General features: G+C 40.8%; 1 protein-coding gene across 1 annotated transcript in view; it reads left to right on the forward strand.

Annotated features, from left to right (window-relative positions):
* ARHGEF4 (Rho guanine nucleotide exchange factor 4) overlaps positions 1 to 12,540 on the forward strand; it is a 135,977-nt gene that overhangs the window by 33,796 nt on the left and 89,641 nt on the right. Inside the window, exon 2 of the mRNA XM_039217646.1 lies at positions 6,006 to 6,129. Within this exon, the coding sequence (XP_039073577.1) occupies positions 6,018 to 6,129 (112 nt within the window). The 5' untranslated portion in view covers positions 6,006 to 6,017. The remainder of the gene's footprint in view (positions 1 to 6,005; positions 6,130 to 12,540) is intronic.

Genomic DNA, 12,540 nt, shown 5'->3' on the forward strand with positions numbered 1-12,540 from the left:
CTTGTTGAGGGCTGATTTGTGACCCAGTATGTGATCTGTCCTGGAGAATGTTCCATGTATACTCAAGAAGAATGTGTATTATGCTGTTTTAGGATGAAATGTTCTGAATATATCTGTAGAATGCATATGGTCCAATGTGTCATTCAAAGCCATTGTTTCCTTATTGGTTTTCTGCTTAGATGATCTGTCTATAACTGTAAGTGGGGTGTTAAAGTCCCCTACTATTATTGTATTATTATCAATGAGTGTCTTTATGTTTGTGATTAATTGATTTATATATTTGGATGTTTCAAGTTGGGGGCATAAATATTTTTAATTGTTAGATCTTTTTGGTGGATAGACCCCATTATATGATATAATTCCCTTCTTCATCTCTTGGATGATGTATCTTGTAACAGTCTTTGTTTTAAAACCTAATTAAAACCTAATTTGTGGGGCGCCTGGGTGGCTTAGTTGGTTAAGGGTCCGACTTTCGCTTAAGTCATGATCTCGCGGTTCATGGGTTCGAACCCCGCGTTGGGCTCTGTGCTGACTGCCAGCTCGGAGCCTGGAGCCTATTTCAGAGTTTGTGTCTCCCTCTCTCTCTGACCCTCCCCTGCTCACGCTGTCTCTCTCTCCCTCTCTCTCCTAGAAATAAATAAAAATATTAAAAAAAAACCCTAATTTGTCTGATAGAAGTATGGCTACTCCAGTTTTCTTTTGACATCCATTAGCATGTTAGAGCATTCTCCATCCCCTCACTTTCAATCTGCAGGTGTCTTTAGGTCTAAAATGAGTCATAGGCAGCATATAGATGAATCTTTTTTTATTCATTCTGATACCCTTTGTCTTTTAATTGAAGCATTTAGTCCATTTACATTCAGAGTGATTATTGAAAGATATGAATTTAGTGACATCATGTTGCCTGTAGAGTTGGTGTTTCTGGTGATGCTCTCTCATCCTTTCTAGTCTTTGTTGGCTTTGGTCTTTTGTTTTCTCCACTCAAAGAGTCCTCCTTAAAATTTCTTGTAGGGCTGGTTTATTGACTCCTGTAGTTTTTGTTTGTCTGGAAAATTCTTTATCTCTCTTTCTATTTTGAGTGACAGCTTTGCTGGACAGAGTATTCTTGGTAGCATATTTTTCCTATTTAGCATGTTGAATATATCTCACCACTCTTTTCTGGCCTGACAAGTTTCTGTGGACAGTTCTACTATGAACCTGATCTGTCTTTCCTTGTAGGTTAAGGACTTTTTCCCCCTTGCTGCTTTCAGTATTCTTTCCTTGTTTGTGTATTCTGTAAATTTGACTATGACATGTCTTGGTGATGGCTGGCTTTTGTTGAATTTAATGGGACTTTTCTGTGCTTCTTGGATTTTATATCTGTGTCCTTTCCCAGAATAGGGAAGTTTTCAGCTATAATTTGTTCATAAACTTTCTGCCCCCTTTTCTCTCTCTTCATCTTATGGGATTCCTATGTTATAAATGTTATTACGTTTTAACAAATTGCTGAGTTCCCTAAGTCTGCCTTCTAGATCTCTGACTTTTGTTTCCCTCTTCTTTTTGGCTTCATTATTTTCCATAATTTTATCTCCTAATCGCTATTTTGCCCCTCTGCCTCATTGATCTTCCTTTTTATGGCCTCCATTTGGTTGTGCGTCTTGGTTATAGCACTTTTAACTTCAGTCTGACTAGATTTTAGTTCTTTTATCTCTGCCGAAAGGGATTATCTTGTATCTTCTATGCTTTCTTCAGGCCCAGCTAGTATCTTTATAATCATTGTTTTAAATTCTAGTTCAGACATCTTACTTATATCTGCATTTATTAAATCCCTGGCTGTCATTTCTTCCTGTTTTTTTTCTTTTGAGGTGAATAACTCCTTCTTGTCATTTTGGAGGAAGAAAAAAACCGACAATAATAGTAATAATAGAATGAAATAAAAATTTAAATTTTTAAATCAAATAAAGAAGTTTTGGTCTGCTTGTTTTGGTCTACTTGTTAAGATAAGCTTGATAGGAGAGAGAGAGAGAGGGAGAGAGAGAGAGAGAAAAGAAGAGAGAAAATTTTTAAATTAAAAAATAGTAAAATAAAATACATTGCTGATTTTGTGTCCAAGAAACAAAAGAAAAGAAAAACAAAAACAAAAACAGAACAAAAAAGCAAACAAACCAACAACAACAACAAAAAAGAAAACAAATGAAGCTAGATCCATTTTCCCCTAGAGCTGAATCTTTGTAGCACTCTATGATCAGTAGGCTAAGCTCCCAGAAGGGGTTTATACTGGTCTTCTGGGCAAGGGGTCTCCTGATCTTATTCCCAGTGACACTTGCCCTAGTGGAGATGTACCTGGAGGGAACAGGGGGGCAAGGCTTGGTGTAGCAGCCTTGTTTTTCACATAGTGGCACTGTTTTGGTCACTGTGTCAATCAGTGTTTGTGGGCTAATAGTGTAAATGGTTTCACCCTGTTCTTCAGTCTCTGAAGTGGGAAGTTTGCACCCTCACAGACACACAATCAGTCACCCCTCCTGTGTATCCCACTTCTGTCAGTTCTCTGTCTTTCTCCTGTGTCTGAGCTGTCTGCCTATAAGGTGGCACCTCTCTCAAGAGTTTTATTTCAGGTGCAGCTGTGTTTCAAAACCACACATCAGAGACCCCCATGTTCAGACCTGCAGTAATTTTCAGGGGGAAAGTCTCACTGAGCCATAGCTAGGGCCAGCTTGTCCTAGGAAGCAGTCATGCCACTGCAGAGTGGCAGCAGTTCAGAGTTTATGGTAAATCACAACACATAGCCAGCACCAGGATTTGCTGTCATTAGCCAGCATCCTTTGTTCCTTTATGGGTGAACATGGTGGCTTGATGGTGCCTACTGGGTCTTTTGCCTGTGGAGAGGCCGTATCACCTCTACCAAATGCACTCCAAGCAGAGGAACAACTTCTCCTCACGTGATCCAGGGGACCCTGAAACCTTGTTACCTGCTCCTCGGGCTTTGCCCTGCTACCTCACCAGAGCACCACCAAATGCAGTGCTCTCTCTTCACCTCTGTTTTTTTTTTTTTCTCTCTCTCTCTCTCCATGAAACAGCTCTCCCACTCTGGGGCACTGCAGCTCTTCACTTCCCCAGTTCCCCTCTCTGCACTATGTACCTACTGTGTTCTTTCCCTCAAATTATGCAGATTGTTCTGTTAATCCCCAGATTTATTTCCTAGGTGTTCAAAATGGTTTGATGTTGATCTCCCTGTGTTTGAGGGACAGACAAGGCCAGGTCCCCTTACTATTCTGCCATCTTAACTCTTCCTCCAAGAAACTTCTTGATATTGTTCTGCACAACACTTTCTCTTCTTTTCTTGCATCTCTGATGGAAGAATGTTAGATGTTTATTGTCGTTCTATAGGTCCCTGAGGCTCTGTTTATTTTTTCCAATACAGTAAAACCTTGGATTGCAACTGACTTGTTCTGCGAGTATTCCACAAGATGAGCAAATATTTCTAATAAATTTTAACTTGATAAATGAGTGATGTCTTGCAATACAAGTAGTATGTGATGCCAAACATCACATGATCACAAATGAGCAATGGTTCTTGAAATTCACTTTGATATACGAGTGCTTTGGATTACAAGCATGTTTCCAGAACTAATTATGCTAGCAAACCAAGGTTTTACTGTATTATTTTTTCTCTGTTTTCAGACTAGATAATTTCTTTTGAGCTATTTAGTTTACTGATTCTATCCTCAATCATCTTATTTTGTAATTGAAGTTTACCAGTAAATTTTTAAGTTATTGTATTTTTCAGTTCTAATATTTCAGTTTCATTCTTTTTTCTTCATCTATATTCAACCCTTGAACAACAAAAGAGTTAGAGGTGCCAACTTCACACACAATCAAAACCCACACATAACTTCTGATTCCCCCCAAATTTATTAATAGCCTACTGTTGACCAGAAGCCTTACTGATAACATAAATAATCAATTATCACTTCTTGTTTATGTCATATTACATACTTTATTCTTACAATAAACTAGAAAAAAGAAAACGTTAAGAAAATCATAAGGAAGAGAAAAATACATTTACAGCACTGTACTGTAGTTATAAAAAAAATCCAATGTAAGTGGACCCATGCAGTCAAACCTGTGTTAGTTATTCAAGTGTCAACTATATCTCCCTGCTGTTATTTTCCACTCAGTTCAAGAGTGTTCATGAGTTCTTAGAGCCTAGTTACAGGAGCAATTTAAAGTCTTATAATTTTAACTACCATGTTACCTTGGTGTTGAGATCTGTTGGTTGTCTTTTCCCTTAAACATTACTGAGATTTTCATAGTTGCTTATATGTTAAGTAATTTTGAACAATATCTTAGACATTTTGCATACTGTTATGAGACTCTGGGCCTTTTTTAGTTGCTATGGAGAATAATGGCTATTACATTTTTAAAGCAATTGATCCATTTAGACTACAAGTTCTTACTGGCATTCAGGGGCTATGTTTCTTATGTCATTTCAGTTTTCAAGGTTTTTTCAGTGCTATTTGGATAATGTAGATCATTCAGTGGGACCTATAAAATGTTCTATTTCATAGTTCAGTTCTCAAAGACTTTAGTATCCTGTTTAGGGTCAGATCCACCCATGCACAGTTTGGGGTAAGTCCTGGAGTTTATAAACACTTTTTGGGATCACTTTCTTGAGTTCCTTTCTCTCTGCATTCTTCCAGACACTTTCTGATTGCAGGAGGCCCTACATTCCTGATCTTTTTGCAAGAAAGCTGGGCTTTTGTTTTCCTACTTTTCCATAAACTTCCTGCAAATGTGGAAATCCAGAGCCAAGTGGCAGGAAAACAGAGATTGAAAAATGAAACACGATTCTCCTCCCACCTCCGTGCTCTTAGGACCACAGTTCCTCTGGTCATGGAGGATTCCCCTTCCTCAGAGTTTTAGGTGCCTACCTGGCCATCACTGTCATACTATAATAGGATTTCCTGGGAATTTGGGGTGGGAGGAAACAACAGAAAGATTTTCCCCATTTGTTTATACTCTTAGGGGCACCCTTTCCTTCTCTTCAGACCACAGAGACTTCTTTTGGAGTCTTTTTTAGGCACACCCAGTTTCAAGTTGCTATTAAGGTCAAGCCAGAGGGTATCATAGGAAGCACTACTTGCTTCATCATTTCAGGGATACAAAAGAAAAGGAAAAGGAACAAACATTTATTTGAATATGTACCAAATTTAAAAAATTTTTAACATTTATGTATTTTTGAGATAGAGACACAGCACAAGTAGGGGAAGGATAGAAAGAGAGACACACACACACACACACACAGAAATTGAAACAGGCTTCAGGGTCTGAGCTGTCAGCACAGAGCCCATCCTGGGGCTCAAATTAACAGACCACAAGATCATGACTCAAGCCAAAGTCAGACGTTCAGCTGACCAAGCCACCCAGGTGCCCCTACATACCTAAATCTTTAAGCTAATACAATAACCTTACAAAGTAAATAAAACTGGAAGGGGCCAATTTTATATCTGGATGATGGGATGATAAAGAAAGGGACAATATCTCTTGTCTTCCCAAGACCCCATGCAACACTGGTCCTTAAAATTTGAAGGGTAAGTTCTGTCTCATAATTATGAAATGCCCAGGACTTCATGGGTTGTATTTTAATTAAGCACCCCTAGAAGAATATGCCTTAGTTAAAACTAACAGTCATGCTTTTGGAGGAATGTCAGGCTGTGAGACAGAGAAGTTGGAGATTTGAGGGGTTGGAGACCTTCTCAACAGTCCTTATTTCACATTGTTGAATGACAACCTGTTCTGCCACAATTAACACATATGGCCATACAGGTTAAAGACTCCAGAAGTTTTTGTGGGGCTTTTCCCCTCATGGATTTTGATGTAAATGGCACCTCCTGAAGCTATGTGCATTTTGGCTATGTACCCTGGTCATAACAAAGATCCTGGACAATGAAAAAAGTATGATGTGGCAATGACAGTATAGCATATCTTTTCTGCATTTACTCTGTGCCTCTTTCCTCCTCTCCCAGTGTTGGAGGAAGATGACTGTGACCTCTCCAGAATCTTTGAGTCGTGCTAGAAGCCATCCATTCTCCCAGAGTGCCCCAACAGGACTGAACTGCATGGGCTGGCCAGACTACCTACCAGACACTGGTGAGTTATGTGCCTCTCTCTTTTATTTTATACTCTGATGTCCTAGAAATAAGAACAAGAAGTGAGAGAGTGTTGTTGACTGCTATGTTTACTTGTCTGGCAGAAGTAGCTTGAAGGTGAGACAGATAAACCAGTGTCTCTTGTTCCTTCAATTAGGAAGAGGTCCCTAGCACCCAGAGAAAGGGAATTATTGGCTTGAGGAAGATTCCATTATTGAATCCCCAGACCTGTCTCCATTTGTTTATTTTGAGTAGAACTAATGATCATCTCTTGGGTCTAGCAATAAGATATAACTATATGATACATAACTTGCAGAAGCAATAAACACATGGAGAGTTTTGTCTAATCTAGAATGGAATTTGAATGTGTTTTCCCTTTGACAGACAAGCCTCTTCCATGAGTTTTATGGCTGCTTCTCTGAGTCTCTTTCCCAAATCAATGGCAAACAGCATCACATCACATATTTGCCCATAAAAGGACTAGCTTTTGTGCCAGAAGGAAACTGGTGAGAGCCAAGATAGGGCATCCTCATGCACAAGCCACCACCCTTTCCCAGACCTAACCCAGTAGGGGCCTGGATATGCTGAAAATGCTTCTGGTGTTAAGTGTCAGATCTTAAGCAGGTGCAGATTATATTAGCAACCTTATTGTCTAAAAGCTGGCTGGAAGCAGAGGCCAATCTAGTGTTTAAGAAAGATAAAGAATGGGGGGCACCTGGGGGCTCAACCAATTGAGCATCCTACTTCGGGTCAAGTCATCATCTTGAGGTTCATGAGTTTGAGCCCCACATTGGGCTCACTGCTGTCAGCCTGTTAGTGCAAAGCCTGCTTTGGATCCTCTGTCTCCCTCACTCTGCCCCCCACTCTCTGCCCCTCCCCCGCTTACACTCACCCAAAAATACTTTTTTTTTTTTTTTTAAAGATAAAGAATGGTAAAGCCCTTGACACGGTTGAAAAAGCAAAATAGCTAACCCTGTCACACATGTACTTTGTCCAGACTTGGGGAGTAGGAACAGGCCTGACATTCAAGGCAAAAGATGATAGGAGCATAGTAGCCAGGCTCTGGGGATTAGATGGGGATTAGCCATCCTGAGGAAGGATGCACATCCTTCTGATGCAGAACTGAGTCCTGAACTCTGAATCCAACTCAGTACATACTAGATGCTGGTCCTGGGGGAACTAGCTGCTCTGATTAGATGGTGGACATGATCATTTTCCATTAGCAAACATATGTGCTTATGGTGCATCATGCAGGGGACTTATTCTTTGCCAGATAGGGTTGTGATCTTAAATTCACAGTAAGCAAAATCATGAAAAGGTGTTTGACAACTGCTACAAGTATCTTTTCAAAGGAAAAAGATATTTCTAACAGAGGTCTTCATTAAGTTATGGGATTATTTAGAAGCTCATGGTAGGAGCAGTAATTGGTGACAGTAGTGTTTTTCCAGTGATAATCCTCAAGGCCAACTTTGCCCCTTGAAGTTAGAACTTTCTTACAAATCCAAAGGTTAATAATCGTATGTTCCTATAATTTCAGAGGTTCTTTTGAATTAATTGATAGGTGGGGGTGCATAGGGGACTCAGTCAGTTAAGCGTATGACTCTTGATTTTGGCTGAGGTCATGATCTCACAGTATCATGGGTTCAAGTCCAACATTGGGCTCTGTCCTGACCCTGCGGAGCCTGCTTAGGATTCCCCACCACTTCTCTCCTCCCCTCTCTGCCCTTCCTAATTCATGCTCTGTCTCAGAATAAATAAACTTTTAAAAAATGACAAGTGAATTTATTGCAGAATAATTAAAAAACCTCAGTGACACATATGTCCTGGCATGCTTGCACACCAAGGGTACTGCTCTGGATGTCAGAGATCAGAGCTCTGGCTCTAGCTGCACTTGATACAGGGGTGAGAAATCATGCACATACCTCATTTCTCTGTATTTCCAATTCCCTTATTAATCAAAAAGGGAATAATAATTCCTGTTTTTCCATTTCATCATGTTAATATTGACAGTCAAATTAATTTGGGCGTGTGTCTCTGAATTTAGCTTAGGAAAGTCTTCTTATCTTTATCACTTCTACTCCAGCTGTTCTGTTCCAATCTTCTGGGATTATATTTCCAGTCTCTATCCTCAGAACCTCTCTCATCATTTTCATTATTGTTAAAATTTTTTCCCTCTTAGGTCTGTGAGAAATTCTCAGTTTTATCTTCTACTTTGTTTTTCTGGTTTTACTTACATGTTTATTGTCTCCTGGATTTGTGATTCAATGATCATACTTTTAATCTCCAATAAATCTTTTCAATGCCGTCTAGAGGCTTGTTAAAAACAGAAAATTGAGAATTTTGTAAAAATTTTCTCCTGTTCGTGTTTTATAAATTTATTTCCAAATTCATCTGCATTACCTTTGCCTGGTGTTTTTCTGTAGGTGAAATTTCTCTATTTCTGTAAGAACTTGCTAATTCTTACAGACATCAGTCCTTCCTCAAAAAGGGCTTGTTTTCAAGTAGTACTAGAAACATCTTTCACAGACTGCTATAGAGTCCTGTTAAAATCCTTCAAACACAGTTGAAGCAGTAAGTAGAAAGTTAAGATTTCCTGTAATGTGTATCACAAGTTCAGTTACCTTGAGGGAGCTGTAAGCAGTGCCAGCAGGAACTGTGCTTCTTTCCTGTCTGGAGTAGCCAAGAATTAGCCTGATGTGGGAGCATGCCACCCTTTGTCCCACAAGCTGGTGCCCAGGATAAATTGCACCACATTCACTTCTTTCTCAGTGCAACCAGCAAAGCCAGTTACAATTCTGCGAGTCGCCAGCATAGCAGACACACATAGCACCATATAAAACCCTCTGCACCTCCAGAGTCCTTGTCTATGACTTAGGAAGGTTGATGAAGTTCTACCAGGCACTTACCTACTTGCCTTCTATTTCCACTGTTATTTCAAAGGTATGGGTCACTTCTTTCTTCAACCCAATTATACCTTGTGGGTGAATTTCTCTATTTTTCAAACAGCTTTATTGAGCTATAGTTCACATACCATACAGTTCACCCATTTAAAGTGTACAATTAGGGGAGGGGCAAGATGGCAGAGAAGTAGGGAGCTCCGTGCATTGAACTCGCCCCCATATCTCACACGGAAAAGATCTGAAGCTATAGGATACCTTACAGAACCCAAGAGATAGGGAGAAAAAGGACGCAGAATCCACTGAGAAAGCCGTCTAACATGAGTGTGAACTGGGGAAGATAAAATCAGGCTGGATTCGGAGACTCCAGGGACGGGGGCGATCCCCCTCTGCGGGGAGTGAGAGGGGAAAAAGAGAGAGTCCGAAACCACTCAAGATACGGTCCCTGTCGTTGGGAAACAGAAAAAACTCTGCTCGGGGCACAGAAGGACCGTGCACACCAAATCCCTGTGCGCCAGGTCCCCGCGCGCCAACTTGTCCCAGAGGGGCTGCACGCGTGCGCACCGCTTCTTTGTACCCCTGGCTTGGCTGGATCCCTGGAGGAACCTAGTGCGTACCTCCGCACTCCTGGCTAGCTGGAACTCTAGAGGGAAGGCGAAGGGCTTAAAACTGGGAGATTTGCCTGCAAGTTCGTGTTTTGGGTGACGAGACACAGAGGGACCTGGTTTCCCTCCCTCCAGTGGGCCTGCGCGTCCCTCAGGCAAACCCCATCGTTGCTCGGCAACCCAACCTGGAGGAGAAGGGAGCAGCAATTCTGGCTCCATGCCCTGGGCTAGGCAAGAGGCATGGAATTGCCCTGAGGGGATCGCCTGCTCTATGGCAATTTCAGTGGGGACTGGGATTTGGAAACTAGGCCTAGCCTGGGTAAAAGAGCGCAACCCCCTTTCGCTGCGCCCCCGGCAAGGGGAGTTTACACACATAAAAAAGCAAGGTGCAGCGCTTGGTTCAAGAAGGGACTGTAGCGCCACCACTCTCCTCCCCACAGCTGCCAAGGTAGAACTCCTGACACATTGGATCACACCACGCCCATCCCTGCTAAAGAGCTGCCCTCCTCCTTTTTTTTTTTTAATTTCCCCCCGGAACACTGACCTGATTAACTCTGGTCACCAGCTTGCTTAAACAGTCACATTTACTCCATTCTGTAGATGTAAATTCTCCACCTACCGACCTTTTCATCTCTTTCTCTCAGGAATAATTAGACTATATAGTTTCTTTGAATAACACCAGCATCCTTCTCTCACCTATCCAACTATATTCCACCCTTTAGCTCTTTGAAAAAAGCTACTTATCCCTTCTGCCTGTTCATTCTATTTCCAATTTTGCCTCATACCTGCTCTGTCTTCTCTCTCTTTCTCTATACTCTTCAACCAGCACTGCATACACCCGGCTATTTAATTGTAGCTGGGAAATCCGGTTATATGCTTTAAACCATTATTTGTCCATCGGTTTTCTTCTATTTTCCCTTTGTTTTCTTCCTTTTTAACCTTTTTATGTATTTTTTATTCTCTATTATTTGCCTTCCCTCCTCTGTCTTTTCTCTTAACTTTTTCATTTTCCCTCACAGTTTGCATGTTAGTTGGATTTGTCTGTGCGTTTCTGTGCCTCTGCTCCCTGTATTTGTCTGTCTATTCTCTTCTCCAGGGATACCTCAAGTAACAAGCCAAAGTACACATGGTGGAGAGTCCTAAATATCACTACGAGTAGGAAAATAAAAGAACCAAAGTCTCAACAAGAGAGACCAACTTATACCATTCAAAGAACACTCTCTGAAAGGATAGGGTTTGGACAGTCAAAGAGTCTTCTTGGGTACAGCAGTGCTCACAGGTGCAGAGAGCATAACAAGTCTTTATACTAACAAGAGAGAGAAAGCTAACTAAAATAACAAAACGAAAGAGCTCTCCTCCAAAGAAATTCCAAGAAGAATTGACAACGAATGAACTGCTCAGACAGATATAAGCAGCGTTAACTGAACAAGATTTTAGAATCATAATCATGAAATTAATAGCTGGGCTTGAAAAAAGGATAGGGGACATCAAAGAAACTATGGCTACAGACAACATGGAGAATAAAAATAGGCATGATGAATTTAAAAATGCAATAAATGAGATACATAATAAATTAGAGGCCTCCAATGCACGGATTGAAGAGGCAGAAAGGAGAATAAGTGACTTAGAAGACACCATTATAGAAAAAAAAGAAACAAACTGATCCAGGAACAGGAAAGAAGAGTTCAAGAGCTCAGCGATACGGTCAAATGCAACAATATCTGTATATAGGAATCCCAGAAGAGGAAGAGAGAGGGAAAGGTGCTGAAGGAGTCCTGGAACAAATTACAACAGAAAACTTCCACAACCTGGGAACGAGGTAAACGGTGAAATACAAGAGGCTCAGAGGACTCCCCTCAGACGTAATTTGAATCAACCTTCTGCATGCCATATCATAGTAAAAATGGCAAAATACAGGGACAAAGAGAGAATTTTGAAAGCAGCTAGGGAGAAAAGGGCCCTAACATACAAAGGGAAACTTATCAGAGTGGTGACAGACCTATCTACTGAAACATGGCAGGCCAAAAGGAATGGCAAGAGACCCTCAATGTGACGAACAGAAAAAATATGCAGCCAAGAATCCTCTATGCAGCAAGCCTGTCATTCAATATAGAAGGAGAGATAAAAGTATTTCCAAATAAACAGAAATTGAGAGAATTTGTCACCACTAAGCCAGCCCTACAAGAAATCCTGAGGGGGACGCTCTGAAGGAAATGTTGCAAGGAACAAAGATACCAAAGACACCACCACAAACATGTACCCCACAAAGGACACAAAGACTCTAAACCCACATATCTCATTAATAACACTGAATGTAAATGGACTAAATGCCCCAATCAAAAGATAGAGGGTAGCAGAATGGATAAAAAAACAAAATCCATCTATTTGTTTTCTACAAGAAACTCATTTTTTTTTTCTAGGAGAGAGAGAGAGAGACAGCGTGAGCAGGGGAGGGTCAGAGAGAGAGGGAGACACAGACTCTGAAAGAGGCTCCAGGCCCTGAGCTGGCAGTCAGCACAGAGCCTGATGTGGGGCTCAAACCAACCAACCGGGAGATCATGACCCAAGCGAAAGTCAGACGCTTAACTGACTAATCCACCCAAATGCCCCAAGAAACTCATTTTAGACAGGAGGACACCATCAGATTGAAAGTAAGGGGATGGAGAAATATCTATCGGCTACAGGAAGTAAAAAAAAATGGTGGAGTGGGTATCTTATATCAGACAAACTGGACTTTAAAGTAAAGACAGTAACAAGGAATGAAGAAGGGCATTATATAATAATACAGGGTCTATCCATCAGGAAGAGTAACAATTATAAATGTCTATGCACCAAATATGGGAGCACCTAAATATATAAAACAATTAATCACAAACAGAAACCGTCTTATCGTTAAGAATGTGCTAATAG

The sequence above is a fragment of the Hyaena hyaena genome, unplaced genomic scaffold (genome assembly GCF_003009895.1).
Source record: "Hyaena hyaena isolate Hyena2069 unplaced genomic scaffold, ASM300989v1 scaffold_713, whole genome shotgun sequence".
NCBI classification, from domain to species: Eukaryota; Metazoa; Chordata; class Mammalia; order Carnivora; family Hyaenidae; genus Hyaena; species Hyaena hyaena.